Source organism: Sminthopsis crassicaudata, chromosome 4 (assembly GCF_048593235.1).
Source record: "Sminthopsis crassicaudata isolate SCR6 chromosome 4, ASM4859323v1, whole genome shotgun sequence".
Lineage (NCBI taxonomy): Eukaryota > Metazoa > Chordata > Mammalia > Dasyuromorphia > Dasyuridae > Sminthopsis > Sminthopsis crassicaudata.
Window position 1 is genome coordinate 177,157,351 of NC_133620.1, and position 25,596 is coordinate 177,182,946.

At 31.8% G+C, this 25,596-nt stretch overlaps 1 protein-coding gene across 17 annotated transcripts in view; it reads left to right on the top strand.

The window, feature by feature from the left end:
• TRDN (triadin) overlaps positions 1 to 25,596 on the top strand; it is a 481,452-nt gene that overhangs the window by 101,428 nt on the left and 354,428 nt on the right. For all 17 annotated transcript variants that reach the window (XM_074309957.1, XM_074309965.1, XM_074309958.1 and 14 more), the window contains exons 5-6: positions 14,517 to 14,576; positions 24,743 to 24,772. In XM_074309957.1, the coding sequence (XP_074166058.1) occupies positions 14,517 to 14,576; positions 24,743 to 24,772 (90 nt within the window). The remainder of the gene's footprint in view (positions 1 to 14,516; positions 14,577 to 24,742; positions 24,773 to 25,596) is intronic.

Below are 25,596 nucleotides of genomic sequence, written 5' to 3' on the forward strand. Positions count from 1 at the left end.
GACCTTTAGGACTGTTATGAATCATATCAACCTATTTTTCAGGGAAAAGCTTCTCCATTAGTTCCTTGTAACACATAGGATATCAAAATTTCCCCAGTAGATTTAAGAAACACATAAACAACTACAGATGGAAGTTTAAACTCAACTGTCATTATGAAAATTAAGGTAGAGTAAAAAAAATTAATTTATAAAAATTCAAAAATGTGACAGTATTCAAAAGAGTTATTAAGCACTTAGGTTTATAACTCAGATTTCCTGGCCACTTGATTAACTTTATTCTATAGCCCTCCAATCAGTAAAAAATGCTTAGAGCCATTCCTTTAAATAAGAGGTCTCTTTTAACTCTGGATGTATTATTAAACATCATATCAACTTCTATAATGACAATTGACAGATTAATGAAATAAGATTTAAGCATTTAGGCATATGAAAGTTATCTCAAAGATATTTTTTTCAAATTTGTAAAGGAAGCATACCAGTTAATATAATTACAGTCTAAAAACAAAATATAATAGAATAGCACTTTTTTTCTCTCATGGGTCTTTACCAATGATTACTATATCTATATCTATATCTATATATATGATTACTATAACCCTATATCTAGATAATCACATTTTAGCAGTTTCTAGTTAGTACTTAGTAGTTTAGTAGTTCTATCCAGTTCAAACTCAACAAACTGACTTCCCCAAGGTACATCTACCCCAAGTTCAAGGAACTCTGTGGATCTACCCTCCTAAAATTAGAACTTATGATTCCTCATTAATATATTAACCTTTAATGATCAATCAATGGCTAAGATTTGCTTAAAATATAGGCATTTGTTAAAATGGCATGATAGAAATAGTAGCTACAAACATATCTAACAAACCTGTGGTATACTCTCTTATGTAGGATCAGTGGGAAGAATAGACACTGACATAGAATGCAATAGTACAAAGACACCCAAAGAGAATCTGTATAACCAAAGTGTTGAAGCACTATAGTATTTCAGTGCTTTATTTCTTTTTGTGGAGACCTCATGCTATTTACTCCCATCTGGGATTATTCAACTGGGCTCTTTTGACCTGTTGCTCTCTACAGCTAAACTACAATCAGAAATGGGACTCATTGGGCCAGTTTTCTATTGGGCATTTTCTCTGACTTGTGAATTATTATATTGAAAGATAACTTTGAAGATGGGGGACAGGAAAGAGGGAATCCCTCCCACCTCCATTATATTCTATTCAAGGAGAAAGGCAAATAATATTCCCTTTGGGTACTGGGTTCTTTGTCCCTAGCTGGGTTTCTCTTTGGCTTCCCCAAATGATTGAACTTCCAGACCTTGCTCATGCTTTTTAACTCTGTTAAGGTTGTGGCTTTATCCTTTAGGCAATACCTTGCAACTGTAAAATTCCATCAAGTTTATTGAGGAAATTCTTTACATTGCCTATAGGAATAAAGTGTGAATGTTTTGTTGTTGTTGTTTTTTGTTTGTTTGTTTGTTTGTTTTTTAAATACTTCCTTTGTATTAAATCCTTTAAAAGGTGTGAATGGATCTCCCAGTATTTCAGGTTTACAATCTGCAACCAGTTCTGAGTTGCTAAACAGTATCTTGCCTTTTTAAAATTGTAAATGCAATCACTCAAAGAGTAAATGGAGCAAAACTTGATGGCCTTAGTGTATGTTGTCTCTTATCTTCTTCTTATATTTACTAATTTCATCAGGTGGTTTAGGGGAATCATCTGATCAGGGGTCCTCCATTTAATAATCCTCTCCATACTTGTATAATAATAACAATAATAAATAATGTTTAATATTTAATATATTTGATGATACAAATATATATAGTCATTTAGTGGCCAAGAAAAGAAAACATATTTTTATTGATAATAGAGGATAATAGTAATGATTCAGTTTATTTAAATTCAGTAAATGCCTATTATGTGAATAAAACATGAAGTAGTAGGGGACAAAAAATAAGATATAGCACAAACTCTGCTCTTAGGAACTTTACTGTCTAATGAGGATCATTGTGATATAATGATGTTAATTCTTTATTAAGCAACCCTAAAACCAGAGGCAGAAGTTGAAGTAGTTTGCTGTGGTGGAAAAAGTATTAAACTTGGAACCTTAAAATCCAACTTTTAAATATCACCACTGAAATTGGTTGTCTTAGTAATTTGGGGCAAATTGATTAATCTCTATGAGCTTCAGTTCCCTCATCTGCAAAATGAGAGGATCTATCTATCTATCTATCATCATTATTATCTTCTATCTATATTTCTATGTGTATACATACAATATATATAAATATACATATTTATACACACATATATATATACACTCCTTATATTATGTTTATATTATATATATACATATAATATACACATTTATATTCATATATATATATATATACATAAAATGTGTATACATATAAATATTAGCTAAATATAAGCTGCCTAATCATTTATTATTCTTTTGGTAATACATAAACATTCAAAGATATAGTACAACAGCCAAGAAAAAGGACTAGTAAAACAAACTTTAACAATATCTACCCGCACATGCTACAACAGCTCAGCATTTTTGTCTAAGCTTTCCAAAAATAAGATAATGATATCTTACAGATGTTAATATTTTGTAGCTTTCATATTTTAGATTAATAGTGATAGTGAAGCTGAGTTTTCAGGGTTAATTAAACATTTACAGGGAGCTCCATTCATTTGGTAGCCATATATCTTTTTAATTTTCTTCTGAATGCTCCTAAGAACAATGTAATAGAAGCATTTTTCTCTCTTTTTAGTTTATTCTGCTACACATTAAATAAGCAGTGTTATAAAGAGACAGTCATTGACTGTATAAAAGAGACTGTATATCCTTTTGGAATTAAGGTTTTGGAAAAGAGTAATTTTTTTCCCAAAAGTTAAAATTTTATTTTATATAGTTTATTTTCAGAATCTTGTTTTGAGATTAGAAAGGAAGAAAGTTAATCACCTGCATACAAACATACATACACAGATTTTACATAATCTAAAACCTGATAGTCTTCATAAACCTAGATCTTCTGAGTTTGCTTAGAATCTCTGATTTCCTTCCAGACTTTGCTCAAATTCCTCCTTGTAATGGACTAGAACTTCCTGATTCTCTCTGGTACTTTATCCTTTTCCTCTATAGTTTTAATTTCCATCTTGTTATTTATTTGTGGTTATTTATTTACATGTCTCTCTCATTAGACTTTTAAACAATGAGGTGATTCAGGCCAATTCCAATAGGCTTATGATGGAGAGAGCCATCTGTATTGCAAAAGAGAACTGTGGGGACTGAATATGGATAACAACATAATATTTTCACCTTTTTATTGTTTGCTTGCTTTTTTTCTCATTTTTTCACTTTTTGATCTGATTTTTCTTGTGCATATGATAAATATGGAAATATGTATAGAAGAATTGCCCATGTTTAATATATATTGGATTACTTGCTGTCTAGGGGAGGAAAATGAGGAGAAGGAAGGGAGAAAAATTTGGAACACAAGGTTTTGCAAGGATGAATATCTTTGTGAATATTTTGAAAATAAAAACTATTATTAAAAATGTGCTATTTGAATTCAGAGACTGTTTATTGCTACTCTTAGTGTAACCAACAGTTAGACAGTTTCTGGTTCTTAATGCATATTTGTTGATTGATTGATTAAGGAAAAGTTTTCACTGATTCCATACCCTTCTAAATATGACATAAGTAGCTTAAAATGTCTTTCCTTTCAACATTACTATTTGCTCTCTCTGCTACCCTGTTGCCCTTTCAAAAGGTATATGTTAGTAAAGAAAAGTACCAAGATTTCATGGGACCAGTTTCTTTGTCTTTCTTTTGTTTCGATGTTGATGTTTTCATTTTTGTATTTTTATGTTGTCTTTTGATTGTTTTGCTTCTAATGAAAATAATTCAACGACAGAAGAGATTCTTTACCATTCAGGCCAAAACAAATTAAATTCTCCTTCTGTAATATTTGTAAAAGACTTTGAAGTTCCTCAAGTTGAAAAAACCCTAGTAGATTCAAATTCAGGTCTTTTTTTCCCCTTTTAATTTACTTTGTAAAATTGAGTTTTATAGAGAAACTGAGGCAAAACAGATATTAGATAGTTTTTAATATTTTATATTATTTTAATAAAAATATTTTAATATTTTTAATATTTTATTTGGATTTCTGAGATGGAGAGATTGTGCTGGGGACATGTTGCCCCCAGGACTGATGTCCAAAGCATCCACCAGAGAATGTGAGTTCTCAGTGAAATATATACAGATAAATCCAAGCTTGGGTACACAAAGGGGAGTAGAGTCCAAACTCTGGTGAGTAGGAATCTCCAGGCAAGGACCATCAATTCAGTTGTGACAGGTGTGACAGGTAGGACCATACATTCTTACAAATTGTGAGGACTTAGGAAGTGTCCAACTAGAGATAGGAAGTCTGGAACTTAGAGATATAGACAATGCCATATCTGAATAGGCTATCTGGAGTCTTATCTTCTGGAATGTCAGATCTCTATAGCCCTAATTATCTCAGTTCTAATGAGGGTTGCAACCAGGGAAACTGAAGCAGAACAATAAAAGGGAACTGTGGCACAACAACTTGTGTCACTTAGAACTCTGTACATATGGCAAGGGTGAATGAGGAGGAGATGGAATAACTAATTTTCATAAATATTCAGAACTTGAGGAGGTGATCCATTCAGAATGCTGTATCACCAGATAATAAAGGTAGAGTTGTGTGATGAAGTTTTCATGTTTTCCATCCTCCTTGGCAGCTAAATAATTTGTACCATCATGAACTTTAAATGTCTGATATACTTCATGGTATACTGTTATATCATCAGAACATGTACTACTTTCTCTATCATAGATCATGATGCTTCCAACTTTCCTAGACAGTCTTTATAAACTATGGAGGTATAAGGAAAAAAATCTTTACCTTATAGCCAATCTTTTAATGATACATTTCTCTGACCTAAGTTAGAATGTTTTTTAGATGATACAAAGGAGTCAGATTATAGACAGATGATAGATACAGTTATGTATGTACACATATATGATATAAATAATATGATATATACATTTATCTCTAGCTATGTATCTATATGAAATATGGATATATTGGTAGAGATATAGCCAGAAAGAACATTAGAGGCCACATAAGACAATCCTGTCATTTTATAAATGAAGAATGGATAAGAAGTGACAGAGGAAGGATTTAAACTCAAGTTTTCTGTTTCTGTTTGTTTGTTTTTTGATTTGTTTGTCTATTATGACCAGTGACTGAAGCCTTTACAATTTAGTGTGGTTAGACAGAACTTTTTTTTTTAGGAAATAGCCTCCTAGAATCCATACCACCATAAATGGCATAGGGTTTGAATCCTAGAGTAAACTGTTTGGAATATAAATAGAAAAAATATATAGTTATAATGGAAAAAATGGTAATAAAACCTGTATCCTCAAAGTTAACATTGGAAGATTCATTGTGGCAACTTATGGCTTTTCTCAGGGCCTCTAAATGGAGCAACCCTCAGGGTTTGGCCCTCCTACCTACCTACCTACAACCAGCACAGGATAATTTGGTACAGCAGAGATAGGGTAAATATATAAAACAAGGAAACATTGAAACATGGAAATGTGAGAAAAATATAGGGAAATATTCTAATACTTGTAGCCAGAGAAAATCTAAAGGAATTTTTAAAAATTTCCATACCCTAATAATAATTTAATAAACTGTGCTGTCATCTCAAAGAATCAGGATGGTTGCCTTGGTGATGAAAATTCTTCTTTCAGCTTCTTGATTCTGTCATTTTTTCTACACATGAATTCATAATATTTGGGATTTATTAACTATTTGTCATTGATAGAGATAAATCACCTGCTTTAAACTGGCCACGGAAGTCTTCTATAAAATTACAAGCTCTTTGTCAACTCAGAAATAAGATGGGCTGTGATTATTAGAAAATTAAAACTATTCATCACAAAGGATAAGATATATAATATGAAAACATGACTCAGAAGAGAATGCCATGAACTATCAGAGATGTGTTCTTAAGAATCATTTAGTTGTCTGAGTTCACTGTTTTGAAAACGGTTGTCTTCACTCTTTGTTAATGAATATAACTATTATAAAGAATTGAGAATATTTAATTTTTAAGATTGTTAAATCTATAAAAATTCAATTCGCAATTCCCTCTCACCAGTTTGAGAAGGAACAGAGAAGGATAGACTAAGAGGTTGATATTAGAATTTACAATTTTTAAACTGGCTCAACAATTGACAAGATGTGTGAAACTGGGGAAGTCCCTTAACCATTCTGCTCCTCAGTACCTTCAGTTATCATAGAATAAAAGATTTAAAAGTAGATGACATATTTGAAGCTATCTGGCCAACCAAATTGTTTTACAGATGAAAAACTTGAGATTTAGAAAGATTAAACAACTGGCTTCAGGTTATATATCTAATAAATGATAGAGCCAGGTATTGGATTTCAGTCAATAAATATTTGTTTAGTTCCTATTACACGTGAGATGTCTTAATACAAAAATGAAAATTAAAACTGGTCCTTCTCTCAAGGAGCTTACATTTGAACAGGGCATACAAGATATAAATACACAGCATATACATATATATATATATATATATATATATACACACATATATATATGCTGTGAAATATGTAGGTATATATATATATATATATATATATATATATATATATATATATACACATTTCCTAGACTATAATGTTTCTTTAAAGAATAACTTTGAATTTGTTCCTATACCGGACATGTTGCTACAATAAGACAGCATTTCTGTGAGAAAAATACAAGGACTTTTTTAGAACAAGAATACAGAGTTCTTAAATTTTAAGTAATGCATTTGAAAGTTGCTTTACTCAAAATCTTCTAGTTAAATTAAAATATTAAAAAGTATCCCTACTGTAATTTGTGATACAGATACTATATTATATGAAATATATATATGTATATTATATGGAAAACCATATATATATATATATATATATATATATATATATATATATATATGGTTTTTACTAATAGACATTTTTATCCTAATAGTATTTTCCCAATTATTTGTAAAAATAGTTTTCAACATTTGTAAGATTTTGAGTTACAACTTTTTCTCCTTTCCTTCCCCTTCCCCAAGATAGCATATAGGTTATACATGTACAATAGTAAACATATTTCCACATTGGTCATATTATGGAAAAAAGACTCAGAACAAAGAGAAAAACTACAAGAAAAGAAAAAGCCCAAAAAGTACAACTAGTATGCTTCTATTTATATTCAGACTCCATAAATCTTTCTCTGGAGAGATTCAGAAATTTTCATCACCAGTATCTTGGAATGGTCTTAAATCATTACATTACTGAGAAGAACTATGTCTATCATAGTTTATCATCATATAATGTTGCTGTTAACTGTGTACAATGTTGTCCTGGTTCTGTTCACTTCCCTTAGCATCAGTTCATACATGGTTTTCCATGTTTTTCTGTTCATCATTTCTTACAGAATAATACCATTCTATTGCATTCATAACTTGTTCAGCCATTCCCCAACTGAGGGACATCCCCCCCAATTTCTAATTCTTTGTCACCACAAAAAGAACTACTATAAACATGTTTGTGCATATGGGTCCTTTTCCCTTTGTGATAATTTCTTTGGGAAACAAACATCATAATGGTATTGCTGGATCAAAGACAATGGCTAGTTCCAGATTGCTCTGCAGAATAGTTGGACCAGTTTACAGGTCTCTCAACAATGCATTAGGATTCCAATTTTCCTACATCTTCTCCAACAATTTTCATTTTCGTTTTCTGTCATATTAGCCACTGTGAAGTGGTATCTCAGAGTTATTCTAATTTGCATTTCTGTAACCAATAGTGATTTAGAGCTTTTTTTTATGTGACTACAGATAGATTTAATACCTTCATTTGAAAATTGCCTGTTCATATCTTTTGACCACTTATCAAGTGCAGAATGACTTGGATTCTTATAAATTTGATTTGGTTCTCTATATATTTTAGAAATGAGGCTCATAGATAATTTATTATGACACAGGAATTCTTTTTGTTTAGAGTGATATATCAAACATTGTATTATAATGTTCTTTGTTGGTTTTCTGGAGGTCTTGGAGCAGCCTTCCTTTCAGCAGATTAATCACTACAAGAATAGCCAGGTATTACAGTCCAAATTCTTAATTGTCTCCTTCAAATTCTTGTCTCCTTGCCTGGGGCTTCAGCTAGCTTTCTGGAAGTCCTTCAGACTAGCCTTGGTCTCAGTGAAGGAAATGCAGGAGGCCAGCCACTGTGATGTAAGATGAAGTGAATCTGTCTCTGGGTCTCTATGCTTGTGCTTCAGCCTCCAGCCACCACAAATGTGGATGATGGAATGAATTTGTCTCTGGGTCCCTGGTGGCCATTATATACTCTATTATAATTACATCATTGTAGGTGTGAATTTTGTAGGACTATATAAAGTACTAAGTACATATATTGAACTAGAGAATTATTAATCACCATGCTAAACTATATAACCATTGTTATATTATATTATATATTATATTAATATATTATATATTATATTAATATATATTATATATTATATTAATATATTATATATTATATATTATATAACCATTGTCTTTATCAATTCCACTGACTTAACACCTTGTAAGAATCCTTGTTTCAGAGTTCTGGCCCAAAGGAGACTCATATTTTTCTTTTCAGTTACTAAAAATTCTAATGTCTAAGCAGAATAAAATCTTACCCAAACCAAAAGACAAACACAAACATCAAAACTTGAACCACTATCCTCCCATGGATAACACAAGGAAAATGCTCTGTGAACTTTAAAGCATTACATGAATGTGAGCTATTTATTGCCAGCTTGGGTTTCATTAATATTATTTACTTTTTAAAAAGTTCATCCCTGAGTCTTCTGGAGTGATGAATTTCCCCATTAGTTTTAGCCTAGTTCTTCTATGTTGGCTGCATTGTTTACTTTATTTCCATTGATTGCGTTATAAAAGAAAAAAATCATTCCTTACAATCAAAAAATGTTCAGAGAAAGAATTGCTGATATTTTTATCCACAAATATGAGGAAATCATTATTGCAGCTTTCAGATATAGTAATTGTTAGTCTGAATGTTGTTTTGGACTTGCATAATAAGAGTATAGATGAGAGATGATCTTGTTTAACAGACCTCTACCCAGCAAATGGAATGTTTAGGGATATAATTCATAATTGAGTGTAATACCTTATCAGATATGAAACATTTCTTCATAATTCTACTAATAACTCTATTTCTAGATTTCCTATTAAATACTAAAACTGAGGGGTTTTTTATTAAATGTGGTCACTATATGCTCATATGCCCTAACTTTTGACATATCTTTAATAAACAAATAATCATTTCATATATATATATATATATATATATATATATATATATATATTGAAATTTTTGATTCATTATTGATGATCCTTAAATGCATTTATTGCCACTCACATGATAGTTACATTCTAATGAATGGAACCTTATCAGGTATGCGACCATGTATAAATCATGCAGTCTCTACTACTGATTTGTAAACTCCTTTCATGGAGGAAACTCTTGATGACCAAAAAAGAGACCTCTGGCATCTCATTAATACCTATTAAAAATAATATTGATTTTATCTTTTAAGTTTTATGAGGTCAAGAAACCATGTTCAATTTTCAACATTGCATTCTCTTTTTCCCCTCACATAATATAATTTTATTTTTACAATTACATGTAAAGATAGTTTTCAGCATTTACTTTTAGAAGATTTTGATTCCCAATTTTTTTTCTCCCTCACTTTTACTTCTCTCTTCTTCCTAAGAGACCAAATGATTTGATAAAGATTATACATGTATAATATCATATTAAACATATTTCCATATTAATCATGTTGCAAAAGAAGAACAAAAGGGAAGAAACTATGAGAAAGGAAAAAAAAAGGAAAATAGTATGCAATCTCCATTCAGATTTTATAGTTCATTTTTTTCTGGATGTGTGCAACATTTTCCATCTTGAGTTTTTTGGAATTGTCTTAGTTCATTGTATTGCTGAGAAGAGCTCAGTCTTTGAGAGTTGATCATCACACAATGTTCTATGTGCAATGATCTCCTGGTTCTGCTCCCTTCATTCAGAATCAGTTCATGTTTTTCTGCCTATTCATCATTTCCTTTAGAACAATAGTATGCTATTACATTCATATATCACAATGTATTCAGCCATTCCCCAATTAATGGGCATCCCCTCAATATCCAGTTCTTTTCTAACACAAAAAATATATATGCATGCAGATCCTTTCCCCTTTTTTATGATCTCTTTGGAATAAAGACCTAATAGTACTATAGTTCAATCAAAGTATATATATGGTTTGGTTTCCCTTGGAATATAGTTCCAAATTGCATTGCAGAATGGTTAGATCAGTTAACAACTCCACTAACATTGCATTAGTTAGTGTTCTTATTTTCCCCCATTTTCTCCAGAAATTATCACTTTCCTTTTATGTAATATTCAGATCTCAAAAATCTCTCAGCATTTTCCCCACAGCATGCTGCTCAAAGCTAAAGATTATTGTATGTGTTCTACTAGAAACTTTCCCTGGTCTCCTCTAATTTTAGTGTCTTTATTGATTATTTTCAATTTGTCTTGCATATATCTTATTTATGCACAGTTGTTTGCATGTAGTCTCCCTAATCGAATATAAACTTCTTAAAGGCAGGGATTATCTTTTGTCTTTCTTGGCATAGAAAATGTTTAATATGTTACCTGACACATAGTAGGCTCTTAATAAGTGCTTTCTGACTTTACTCATTGAAGTAATTTGGGGGAGTGAGCATTAATAAGTAATAAATAATAATTAATAAGTGGGGAAAATAGGAAACTTCTTATGCAGGTGAGATGATACTGCTTAGATTTATCTTTTGACTAAATTCAATATATATTTATAAAGTGCACTTTAGATGCCAGATGCTGAGTTATGTTGTGGAGATAAGAAAGCCCTCAATAAGCATACATTTTGGGATCCTAAGAAACATGGAAGAGAGTATTGTAGCCTGTGTAAAGGAAGGAAGAAGACATGAATGTGGTGACCAGGAATATCAAATAGGATAGCTATTTGATAGGACAGTTATTTTACCAGAGCATATAAGAAGCAATTGACCAGAAAGAAGTCACATGGAAAAAGGGGGTAGATAGGGATAATAATTCATTCATTACCACAGGGAAATTGTGAGGAAAATATTTCGTACACACAAAAATGCTATAGAAATATGTACTATTTATTTAGATGTTCAATCTTGGAGCAGGAAATCCTTACGTTTAACCACTCAAGTGGTCTTAGACAAAACCACTACTACAAAGCTGATTTGAAAAACAGATATTTAATTAATAGAAAAGGGTAATTGAGAGCATCATTAGTTTCATAAGAAATTATCTTTTTTAAGTGATATCTGCAATCATAGCATTTTAGATAAGAGCCTAAATGGCCATTATTCCTTAGCTAAGGAGTAGGAAAAAGAGTGGGGCACACTCAGAAGCAATTTCTTTTGACTGTTAAGACATCAACAGTCGTAGAATAAAATTGGTTAACTTTATTTATGAAATAAAACATAAGGCTCCAGTGAAACATGAAAAGGGCAAATAGACACAATTTAACTTTGACTGACCATTAGAATTGGATGTGTATTTCTCATATTCATGAACATCTGACTGACCAAATATTGCTGCCAGAAGTTGCCTGATTTGACCTCTAAACAATTGCTTTTTTAAAAGTAGCATTGCTCTTTGTCTATGAAAGTGACATTATCACTTTACTGTTTTGTGTGGAAGATTTTTTTATTTTTCTTTTTCAGTAACAGTGATGGCTTTAACCATGCATAGCATCTTTGGACTTCCCCTTTGAACAATAACACTCAGTTATGAAAGAAGCAGCATTAGTTAGGAATTCAGGAAAGCAATTTTCTGCAAACTTGGGCTCAATTGCATACTGTTTTAAACAACTTTAGTACTCAGTGTAGTGATTGAGCATTTTATTTGCAAAGAAAAGACAATATTCATGCACAAAACTTGTCCCTAGAGAATGAGAGAAAGTTAGCTGGCACTGCCTAAGATGTTGGAGCCATGAAAAAAATGTATGACAAATCCTCCACTATACATGCCATTTGGAATGAAATCACAAAAAACTGACATGGTTTACAAATAAATGTATTTGGTTATTTTTGTGACAGTAGACAATGTATTGGATGGGGAGCTAGGTACTTGGGATAGATCTTTGAGCTAGTTGCCCACTGCCATAAAAGTAACCAAGTACATTTATTTGTAAACAGTTTTAGTCTTGTGATGACTTTAAATAGTTATACAAAAAAGCAAATTGATATGCTTAACTTTGTTTCATAATGCTTGCTATGAAAAATTAAACATGTCATTTTGTATAATTATTTCTGTGTGTTTGTGTAAATACTTTAAATTAGTAATTTTTAGATAAATTCTAACGAAAATGATCTTATGGAACCATAACTGTCACCATCCCCCCCAAATCTCATTATATCATTTTTTGTCTATTGTGAAAGCTTCTATGGTAATTATCCAATTCCCAACAGAGCTACTGTAGCAAGATAGGCCATCTGTCCGAGAGATGAACTATAAAAGCTTCCAAAATCTTAAACCTAGTAAAGGCTAGTTTGATGATATGGAACTTTCTTTCTGTCTCTGTCTCTGTCTTTGTCTCTCTTTCTGTCTCTGTCTTTTATGTCTGTCTGTCTCTGTTTCTGTCTTTTTGTAGACCTCTGTTTTTGTCTCTGTCATTTTCTTAGTCTTTCTGTGTCTCTGTCTCTGTCTCTGACTTTTGCACTTATTCTCACCCTCCCTCCCTGCCTAAGTGGATAAAACATTTTTCTGATTTCATCAGGATGGTTATTCCTTGAACCAATTGTTTGTGCAGAATACAAATCTTCCACAATTTTCTGAAATATAAAGCTGGCAACATTTCTGTTTGTGTGTTTAAGATACACTTTTAAAAAGCTGGTTAAAAGCAATTTTCTTCTTCCTTTAAAACAAAACAAAACAAAAAACATACCCTGATATTCCAGTATCAGATGAGGGTTCTCTTGAACCCCTTCAAGGAAGTACAAGGGATTAAGGGAATTAATGACCCCTGTTATCTGGAAAATCCATGCACAAAAAATTTGCCCTCCCTTCACACCAGAGAAGTCTGAAGTATTGTTGTATCAAAAGATAAATTATGTTGATATTATGTGTGCATTTCTAAGTTTCTGAACTTTTTCTGTGTCATCTGCTTGCCTTCCCATGTTGTCTGTAGTTTTCACAAAACTCCCCCAAAATTCTCACTTAACTTTTTTATGACAACCAATGATATATCAAAATAATGACAGGAAAAATCACCATGTAGAAGATAACTGTAGTACAAATGTTGTTATGCTTCATTAAAAACAATTTCCTATCATTGGTATAAGAAACTTCTAATGACAAAACTTCTACCAATGCTAATCATTGGTATGTAGTATACAGTTTTTAGTTTTTAGGAGTTTCTTGGGCCATACAACCAGTATGAAAGAGGAAGAACTTGAATCATCTAGAAGATCTTCCAGACTTGATGGACATTTTTCTATCCATTATATCACATTGCTTCTCTCATATAGTTAACAGACTTAACCAAGGTCATACAACTAGTAAGAGCTGGCTTCAGAATATTAACTGTTTTTGAGTCCTAGAGATCTTTTCATGTCCTAACATTGTCTCTCTGCCTAGTGACTTCTGCCAATAATTTTAAAAGATTCTAATCTGTTATTTATTCTAGTTTAAATTAATGGGAAATCCAAGTTTCATTTTTATCATTAGGCTTATTCAATCATGGGCATATCAATATATACAAAGTCATGATAGGGATGCTTTCAATATAATCTATATCTATCTTTCTATCTGCTCCCTGTAATTATTGGTTCAATGTGATTGCAAATACCGATTAAGAAATTTGACTCAATAATGCTGAACCATCCTCCCTATTAGGTAGTTGTTACAGCTCATTTCACAAATTCTTAATTTAATATGTAAAAATTGTGTCTTACTAAATCTAAATTAGATTTCGATTAAGTGTTCTTAATTTGTAGTGAGAGTAATTGAAATAAAATGTAATTATAATTTGTGATTGGTTATAGCATTCTAACATGGTGAAAGCTTAACAAGATTTTTCCCCAGTGGCATTTTCTTTATGAAACTACTAAAATGTCTCAAATTTTAAGATGGTATACATAAAAGAAACAACAATATGAGTAATAAAAATGTTTCCATTTCATCTGTCTGCATCATGTCATTATAGGATAATTCAGGAATACTATATAGCTCAGGGATCAATTTATGAATGAAGTTCTTTTCTTGCCCCATTCATTATTCAAACTTTTTTTCTAAAGTGCAAATTATGTTTCCCCCCCAGAAATTCACAAAGAGAAGGCTGAAAAACAAGAAAAATCTGAAAAGAAAATAGTACCTAAAGGTAATTGTATTTATTTGTTTTTGTTTTTTTTATTTGTGTTCATGATATATTCTTTTTATATCAGCTTCTTTGAGAAGAATGAAAGATATTTTTGCTTTAATGAATCATATAGGAGGGACAAAATAAAGACTAATTTTACTTTCTTTAAAATGATTAAATTATTTAATCCCCAACATTAAGCATCTATCTTTGAAGTTCTAGTAATACAAAGGGGAAAAAATGAAGTCTATGACTTCAAAAAGTTTTATTCTACTAGATGGAAATAGATTACGTATAGATTGACCATAGAAATCATATATAAAGCAAATATTTTTATGGGGAGCTTTAATAATATGTATGTTGGTGGAAGAGAAGCCTTGTTTAGGAAGTAGCACTTGAGTTTAGATTTAAAAAGAATTAAGAATTCAAGGAATAAGAGGAAAAGTAAGAAAATTCCAGGAACGAGGGACACATATACAAAATAATAGAGGCAGGAAATATAAAGTTAGTTTGGCTACAAAATGCAGGGCAGGATGAAGAATAATGTGAAATTAATTTAGAAAAATTGGTTGCCAAGACATGGTGCTCATACCTGTAATTTTGTCTACTCGGGGATGCCAAAGATTGTGGATTGCTTGAGCTCAAGAAGTCTTAACTTTAGTGGGCTAAAGCTGAATGGATTACTGCATTAAATCTGAAACCACTATGATGAACCTGAAGGAGTGATGTCACCATGATGCTTAGAGAAAAGTGAACAGGCCCAGTATGGAAACAGGGCAATCAACATTCCTGTGTTAATCAGTGTACAGGGCTCATGAATGGGACTCTGGACAAGATAATGGATAGTAAAAAAAAGAGGACATAGGAGACAGGGAATTGGAACAAAATGAGATAGAGAAAGAGAGAAAACATGAGAAAAAGAGGGAAAATACCCCAAAAAATAAGAGGTTAAGGAGGGAGGGAAAGAAGGCAAAAAAAAAAAAAAGAATATAGTGTGCTTTATCTTATAGGCATTATGGAGTCATTTTGAGTATGGAAGAAACATGAAAGATATTTCACTATCAATCAAGAAAAATTATAATTATTTCAAAATATGTGACAATCTAGTGATTTTGAGCTTTTCTTGTAGTTTTCTCTTTGTTGACATTATATCATTATGAAGTCACTGGATAATAAATATAGTGCTAAAAATCATCATGAATTGATAGCAGTCCTGAGAAATGATGGGACTTCCCAACACTTTTTTAGCTTTAGTTTCTGGATTCCCAATTGTGGACTTTCTTTTTTCTCTTTTCTTTGCTGTCACTATGCTGCTGAAATGTATCAGAGATTATTGTAATTCTTTATTTCCCATGTGAGGAAATACTTTTGAAAATATTTGGAGGAGAATACAAAAGGATACTATAACCCAATACAGACTTGCCATGTTTCATAATATTTCTTTTGTATGTACATGCAGTATGTAAGTCTAAAGGTTATAATGTCATCATTCAAAATCCCTTCAATAGAACATCATTTAGGAACCATTTCAGCAAACCATCTTTGCCTTCTTAACACCTTCCCTCATCTATGGTAACTTTCTTGGCCATGATTATTAAAGCAAACCTAACTTGTGATTGTAGGAATATTTAATAGGTACAACATTTGTGTAATATGAGCAGAAACTAAGAGAAATCCCAAGTGTTAATAAGCCTTTTGGTGTATATTTCAACACATTATGTGGAATAATTAGTATTGTATAATAGAATTGTGTTATGCAAAATTAATTGTAATAACTGCCAAATTTAAGTAATACAAACTAGTTACTGATTAACCTTAAGCTATGTTAATATTTGAATCATTGTGATGGTGCTTCACTTTTGCTAAATCATCTTTCTCTGAAGAGCTCAAAACACTTTATTGATATGGCCTCTTTAAGTTTAACAGTACCCCATATGTTCAAGATTGTTCAGCCAATCCTCATATAAAATTGGACACTAACCTTTACTCATCTGGAATTTATTTTTATTTCTACCTAATGTCTACTTCTCCCTCTCTTCCCTCCCTCCCTCCCTCCCTCCTCTCTCTCTCTCTCTCTCTCTCTCTCTCTCTCTCTCTCTCTCTCTCTCTCTCTCTCTCTCTCTCTCTCTCTCTCTCTCTCTCTTCCCTCTTCTCCTTTTTCTTTGTTTTTGCTTCTTTATTCAGGGAAGTTTGACATAGTTTGTAAGTCCTGCTTGCCAATGAGAACTAAATTTTAATCTCCTTGTTTGCAGGTTTTTATTTAGATATATGATTAAGGAGATTGGGAGTTTGGATTCTTTTTTTATTTGTCCTTCTCTAGTTTTTTGCTGCTCTGTTAATGATGTTGCTCCTGGGTTGTTGTATGTAGCTATGCAGATGGCACCATTTGTTTTTTGGACCTGACTTTATTTGGAGCATGCTGTCAAAGGCTTTGAGAGGGTACTGTAGAGTAGGTTTATTAAACTGTCAAAAGAGCTAGTGAGCATTGAATAATTAAAGCAGAGAATTTGGCTGCAAGTCCCAATTTCTCAGAGCCGATCCTAAAGTCAAGGAGTTGAGTAGTCTGGATAGATTTTCTGAATAGCTCAGACATATTTGGGATGCTGAATATTTCTCAATAATGAGGGAATGTAAGTTAAAAGTTACAGAACAGGACTGGGTTAGATAAGTGGATTTTAGTGGTTACTCTACATGTTTGTTTCTAGTATGATTGAAGTTGAGATTGTACATAACTTGTAAGGTTTCTCACTTATGAACAGGAGTGGACTAGAATCTCCCTATTTTTATACAAATAAATATGTGTATACACATATACATATGTATATACATCTATGTGTTATGTTTATATGTGATGGTGCATTAATTTCTCTTTGTGAGGCTATGTTTAAAAGTACTTTATTTCCCTCACAAAATATACACTGAACAAGGTTATAATAGTAGCTAGTGTTATATAAAAGAGGATTATGGATTAGTTCATCAAAAAGTTATGATATAAATCTGAATTTGAAAGGTATAAATACTTTTTTTGAAGTAGGAACTTCTGATGTTAGAGAAATTTTTATGGGAGAAAATTATGATTTGGGGAAAATAAGATATTTCTCTTATTATTGTCTTAATTTTGATTTCCTTTTCATAATGCATTTCATAAGATCTTATGGTTTTCAAACTTTAAAGGACCTTAGGGATTACTTAGTTTACCCACTTTCTGATTTTTTTTTAAGGATATCAAAAATTAGTCCAATAAATTAAGTTATTTGTTTAATGTCTCAACTTAAATAGCAGAACTGGAACAATTGTATTTTTGTAGTTGATCTGCAAGTATAAATAACTAAGGACCAGAGTTATTATGAAAACAAGTTTCTAGAAAAATAGAGATAAAAATATAGGAAAATAAAATATTTTCAGTTCACAAAGTCCTTTTGTGCAATAACAAGAGGAAAAGGTCACCGTGAAACTCAGGCTTTAAAATGTATGCATTATCATTCCAATTTTTGAAAGAGTCAATGTATTTTGCTTCTTTTTTGAGAAAAAAAGAAATGTGCTTGCATTATTCCCTATATTGGAGGATTTTTCCCCTTTATGATCAAGTTATTCATTTGTTATTATAGTGACGTTATAAAGAGTAAATATGATTTTAATATTTCAGCAAAAAATGACTGATTACAAAGGAGTTTACCTATAGTGTTACACATATACAAATCTCCTAGTTTTCTGTGCAAAGAAATGAAAACAGGAAATATGTCTTATTACCATGTTGTATCTCAGAGGATTTTGAAAATAAATATCAGAATGTAAAAGTATTTATAGCTTATTCCTTCTTAAATCAGAGAAAACATAAGAAGTCTGAGTTTCATATATGTCTGAGCTAATATACTGCAATATTTTCCCCAGATATGGATTTTTGGCCATTAAAAAGTCAAAGTGACTTTCAGTGTCCTATTATATTACTACCTTTCATCATAATTACTAGGAAATATTTTATTTATTAATTTTGTTACCAAAATGTTCTTTCTTCCTGTTAGCTTGCTAAAAGTTCTTTGACAGATTATATTAGGTGATTTTCTGAAAATGGGTCCCTAATTGACCAAACTTGTCTCAATAATTCATCTTTTACTTTATTGTCTTTTTCTACTAGGAGAAAATTCTGAAAGAATTTATTTTAAGATGTATTCCAGTGCTTTGCTAGATCTAGAATCTTGTTTCTATGAGCCCTCCCTCCACAAATAAAGATATATATATATATATATATATATATATATGTATACATATATATATATATGTGTGTGTGTGTGTGTGTGTGTGTATATATATATATATATATATATATATATATATATATAGAGAGAGAGAGAGAGAGAGAGAGAGAGAGAGAGAGAGAGAGAGAGAGAGAAAGACAAAATTGACATTCTTGGAAGCTTAAATTTTTGAGTGTCTTTTTGTTCTTACTTTACTAAGAAACAGCTTTCTTCAACTTTCCAAGACTTCTATTTCCTTTCCACTCTGCTTTATAAAAAAATCTTCCCCAAAGTCATTTTAGTAGCTTCATGACTCAGACCTTTCATATAGTTCAGTTTTGGAATCAGAAATCAGATGTAGTACATATCTGAAGTGTATTATTGGCCTCAAAAATTAATATTATTGTTGCTAATCCACAAAAAATATGGCTAAAGCCTGAAACTCTGGCAGACATGCCTTCAAGGATGACATGGAGATGTGATTACTCACACCTGCATTAAAAAATTTTGGGATTTTTTTTCTTCCCTTTAATCTTATCATAGGTTTTTAAACTTTTTTTCTTTATTAAAAAAAAACAAAACTATTTATTTTGTGACTGCTAAAAATAATATAAAAATCAAAATAGGTAAGAGCACTCTATGTAGAGCTATATTATCACCTATTTTATAGTAATTGTTTAAATGTGAAGAAAATCAGATTCCTCCTTGTTTATATATGGTATGAAGTGGAGAGTATTCAGTGAGTTAATTAATTTTATTGAGCTAAGATGCTTCTAAGCTACAAATCAATGTTTGGCTATGCACCTGTTACTTGTATTATATTCTACAACCATAATTCTCTTTACCTCTTCAATGAAGGGAAAAAGAAAAGTTGAGGTCAATCTTGTCAATGGAATTATTCAACTTTCAGTTTACTTTTTACATTATGTTCACTGTATATATTTTCCCAGTACATAAGTTCCTGTACTTCCCATACATAAGTTCATATGCATCTTCTCATGCTTCTCTTAATTCTTTATGTTCATTGTTTTGTTATTGTTGTTGTTTGCTGAGGCAATTGGGGTTAAGTGACTTGACCAGGGTCACACACCTACGAGGTGTTAAGTGTCTGAGACCACATTTGAACTCAGGTCCTCTTGACTTGGGCTCTATCCACTGTGCCATCTAGGTGCCCCCATGTTCATTGTTTCTTAACTCATCAATTATATTGATGTTTCAATTTATATAAGCATTCCCAATTAATATCCATTGGCTGTATTTCTAGTACTTTGCTGTCCTCCAAATAGGTACTCTTTTTGGATATGTTGGGGTCTAAATGCTTTTTCTTTGAACTTCTTGGGGATTATGCATAGCTGTAGGATTTGAGGGTCAAATGTTACAGACATTCTAATGAATTGTTAAAATATAATTTAAAATCACTTACCCTAATTGTTGGCCAATTCACAGTCATCATGAAGCCTCTCTCTAACATCGATTCTTTCCATATTTGGTCATCATTCTCAATTTGTTAAGTATGAGATGATATCATTATATCGTTTTAGTTTTATTTTGCACTTTTTTGATTATTAATTATTTGAAACAGCCTTTTTTTTACTAGGGAATATTTTTGGTCCATATATTGTGTTAATGTCTTATGTATCTTAAGTACCAGACACTTCTTGGTAAAGATATTTGATGTAACATTTTTTCTCCAATAATTTGCCTTCAAACCTAGCTTTCTTCCCCCACATAGCTTCTTTGGGCTTTCCCTTGTGATTTCCCTGGTGAAGTTTCTTCTCTTTTTAAAATATGAGTTTTCCCAATTCTTTGGCATAGCTTCCTAATCTGAGGTCCATAAAAATCCCAAGATATGTGGGTTTAAGACCTTTTAGATCAAGGGGGTCTCTATACCCTTATGACTTATCCTGATGATTGACCACACATGTTTCTTTCTATAAGTGAAGGGAATAATGTCCTGAGAAACCAAATGCTTCTATGTTATTTGCTGTATATCCTTGTTGAATATCCTTCCTGTGTTTCAGCAAAGTAAGCCTTTGTTAAATGTTCAGTTACTCAGGTGTATCTCATTTTGTCCCAACATTGAACCTGAACTAAACAGTGATGTCTTTGGAGGTATGCCTACAACCTTAGGGAAAGACAGTGAAATGTATCATAAAAGTTTCAAATTCACTGGGCCTATGATAGTCTATCAATTTTCACTCTTTAAATGTGCAGAGCATGCATGTTGGAGCTCAGAATTTGTCACCCCAAATTAGATTAGATTAGCTATGTGAAAGCATCTAGGATCATGTTCGGTGGTGAATCAGAACTGGCCCTGTGCCATTAAGGCTATAAAAATGTATTATGAATTCACTCTTTCATATCTTTATGAATTTTACTTTCGTTTGAGTAACAGATGCAAATATTTCATCAGTGCAAAAAATGAATATTCTATTTTCAAAGGAAAGTCCAAAAGAGAAGGGACCAAAGGCAGGGAGGAAAATGTTGCACTTAGAAGTAAAATTAAGTAATATCCCATTACAAAGCACCTATCACTAAAATGGAGCTATCCTATTTACTTAGATTAGTTCCCTTTCACCTTTGAGTATTTTCCACGTGCTCAACTTTGAACAGGAAAAAATTAACCCTCCTTTAAAATTTCCTGTTTTGGTGAATTTTGTCAACAGTCTCCCTAAGCTTGTAAAGACTTGGAGCAGTTGATGAGATAGAATTTTGTTTAATTAAAATCAATTGATCTTAAATTGAAACATGGTACTACTTAAAAAAAAAAAAACAAAGTATTCAGAAGGGCTTTTAAAATCTGGCTTGACATTTTTGATTCAATCACTAAGAAGAGAAAGGGTTAAAGAATAATATGGCCTGACTCATAAACCAAGATTCCCACTATTCCAGCTGTAGCTTGGGCGCTGGTATTGTCCCTGATTAAGAATTGTAGGGTCAGGCTTATTGCTTGCACTTAGTTCTATTTCAGCAAAGGACACCCAACCCTGCTGGCAAGCATTCAGGGCCAAGAGTACTGTGAAAGAACCTAAGGCAGCTGGCAGAAAGCTGCAGGGAGAACCATATGGGGATAGTTAGAAAGAGCTCTTGGAGCTGAGCTGAGCGAAAGTCCTCGTTGGGGAAAGGTCAGCCTTTGGACAAGCAGTTATGACAAGTTGCTTGCCAAATATTAAAACCATCCCAAATGGTGGATTCCTTTTGTTTTTAATTATCAGCATGGCTAAGGGACTTTTGTGTCTTATAAATAAGAATGACAAACAAATTAAGCTCTAGCAGGTGCAAAAAGCTTATTTTGTCCTGAGCTAAAAATGTACCAGCTAAGATATATCTTGTCAAAATGTGTCAGTAGCAAGAAAGGTTGATGTTGTTTTTGTCTTTGTTTTTGTTTTTTCCCTATGCTTTTATATTATTAGATATTGAAATCAAGCTAAGAAGCACAAAGAATGGTTACTACTGCAGATTAGTTTTATGTCAGAATGATTGTAATCATGAAATTGAATTGTATTATTATTATGGTTTTGATGAGAGAAATACACCAACTTGGAGTTTGCTTAATCTCTCCAGTGCTTGAAGTTTCTTCCCAAGATGCTGTAGTGGCTAGTTTCCATTTTGAAGAGGTCCCTGGGGTACTTAGGTACAGCTGCTTCTCTAAGCAGTATTATGCTGCCACTTCTGAGGATAATGAAATTTCAGTGTACAGTAACTGGGTCTGCAAATCAAAACTTACACTGGGAGCAACCAGACCTTCCCTAGGGCAGTGAGGATAAGGCATTAATATGCTAATCTAAGGTTGAATTCAGCCCAGTTGCTCTTTTGATTTTGTATTAATTCTCTCATTTATGTCCATGTGCCCATCAATCTGAAAAGCCTTGAATAGAATGGACAACCATCTGTCTGAGGTGGGTTAGGGCCAGTCCTTCCTAGAGGCAGAAAGATAGACAAGGCATTCTCCTGAGAATACTTCTAATCAAAGTATAGAAAGAAAGGCTTATCATAGCCAAACTTGTTACTCTTAGAGGAGGTTTAAAAAGTATCTTACTGTTATTATTATTATGTTTTTATTTTATCTGAATCATATTATAAAATCTAAGTAAGCAAGTTCTGTGTTGGAGTCTCATTGGTGAAAAATATGCATTAATAAGGCATAATCAAAAAAAAGTTTAATGAATGGGCCAATACCAATGATTCCATGAAAAATAGTAGGACTGGATGTCCTCTATTTACCACTTATTTATTTATTTCAACCTCTATTTACACTTATGAAAAAGATGTTAGAAATGGAGTTAAAAGAGACTCACTTTGGAAACTCACTTCATTTCTTAGGGCCTCATTATCTGACCTTCAAAATGAAATACCAATATTGGTGATTTATCTATTTCAAAAGATTCTTCTGAGAATCAAATGGAATGATGTAACCATAAAGATATGTATAAATATATTATTTCCCTTATTCTGTGACATGTTATTTTATTGGAAATTTTGGCAGTTTGTTTGATCTGATATCAAAGAGAGTTTTTTTTAGTATAAAATGAAAAGTGTACATGGTATCTAGAGAGAGCCACAAGAAGAGCCATGTAGGGACAGTGAGAGAGGAGCTGAGCTGATTTGAAAGTCCTGATGGGAAAAGGCTAGCCTTCAGACCAGTAGAGATATGCCAATTTGCTTGCCAAATATTTTGACAATAAAATCTTTTAGCTTTAGAGCTAAAAGACCTGGCTATGTATCATAGTTTTGATACTTACTAGATATGTGACTCAGCAAATCATTTAAACACTGCTTCTTTTATCTATAAAATGAGGTTAATAAGATTTGTATTTTCTATTTGACAAATTGATAACTTAGTGTTTATAAATCTTAAAATGCTAAAGATTGGGGTATTGATATTATGGAAAATAACCTAAAGAATAAAATAATGAGAAAAGTAAAATTAGATTTCAATATACTTATGTCTCTTTAATTAGTCATTATGATACAGATACAAGTCTAGAGGGGTGTGTGTGTGTGTGTGTGTGTGTGTGTGTGTGAACATCTAAGTCTGGCTACTTTGAGTGTTATGTGGAAATATAAGAAAGCTTTTCTCATCATCTTTCAGAGTTTCACATTCCATTGCCAGGAATGGTCTGGAGGCTTGAAAGAGCTGAGGGATATTCTCTTACCTTGTTGGCCACTTGTTCTTTTAATGTTAGTATTAGGTTCTAGGTTAAACATGGAAATGAGAAAAGAAATCTATAAATATCAGAGAAGTTACCAATGCCTAGAATCAAGCAAATAAGAATATCATGATGTTAGTATCATCATGACCTATATATATTCTATTCAACAAGTTACAAAATTATACATTTTCTTCTGATATCTTTTTATATTTTTCTGTTTTCTTCTATTTTTAAAAAAGTGTCATTGAAGTGATAAATAGAAATAGACATTATGGTTTTACATATGTACACATATTTGTATCTAATTATAGCCTTTTTAGGGTGGATTGTGGAGAAAAGAAAAAAAAAGGCACAACAGAAAACAAAAGAAAAAATCTTAGAAGAAACATAGAAAAGCAGGATAGTTTTGAAAGTGATGCATGGTAGTTATTAGCTTTTCCCAAAAATGCAAAGAATATAAAATGGGAATATATGGTTTTATGCTGAATTCTCTTTTTATGTTGTTCTGTGTATATGGAAATGTTCTTTATTTTTATTTTTATGTACTTAATTTCAAATGAATAAAAATTTTAAAAAAGAAAAATGTTATTGATTCTTTTTCACATCTTATACTATACTTACCTTCTATTCTTTAAGTAGATAAATGACCTTTCTTATAACTATTATAAACCCAGAAATATTTGTTTGATTGTTAAATGTGCAATTAAAAAAGCTTTAGGACCCTTAAATTGTTTTACATTATATTATAATTATAATATTATTATTCACTTTTAATAAGATATTATTTATTCCTTTACAGTAACTCACAAAGAAAAACCAGAAAAGAAAGGTAAGGAATTATTATTGTTTTTATATAATTTTGTTTTATTTTTGGTGTACTTCTTTATTCGTTCTTCTTTTTCTCTGTTTTCTGGTGCAAATGTTCATGCTTTTTACTGATTTCTGGTTCAAGAGTCTCAAACTGTAGAAAACTCTCACTAGGCTTATTCTTAGGGCTTAGTCTTAGGGAGATGATCTGTAATTCTTAAACACTATTCCAATAGAAGTCAAGTTCTCTGATATGCTGGAATATCCCTTCAATCATGGATAATAACTGCTAAGAACTTAACACAGGGTCTAACACTTAGTAGATGCTGTGTAAATGCTTATTCCCTTCCCTTCCCTTACTCCAGCAAAAAATAAAAAAAATAAAAAATGTGTCTATATTGTCCAAAGAACAACCTGCCTATCTATATAGAGTTTAATATAGTTGAAAGAATACTGATTTAAGAATTGGGGGACTGAAATTTAAATACCATTTCTGACTTTTTATCACTTGTGTCATCTGGGCAAATCATTTAACTGCATAAGTTTCAGCTTTTCCATCCTTAAAATTATAAAATTGGATTTGATGATATGCAATAATCCTCTTAGCTCTACTACTATAATTCTTAAGTGATTACATTTTTTTCTTTCCTCCATTCCTCCCTCCCTCCCTTCTTCCTTTCTTCTTTCCTTCCCTCCCTCCCTCCCTTCCTCCTTTCTTCCCTTCCTTCCTTCCTTCCTTCCTTCCTTCCTTCCTTCCTTCCTTCCTTCCTTCCTTCCCTTGATTGCTTGTTAGTGTACTATAACTCATATAGGATGTCTACTCAAATACAGAGGTATTAAAATCTG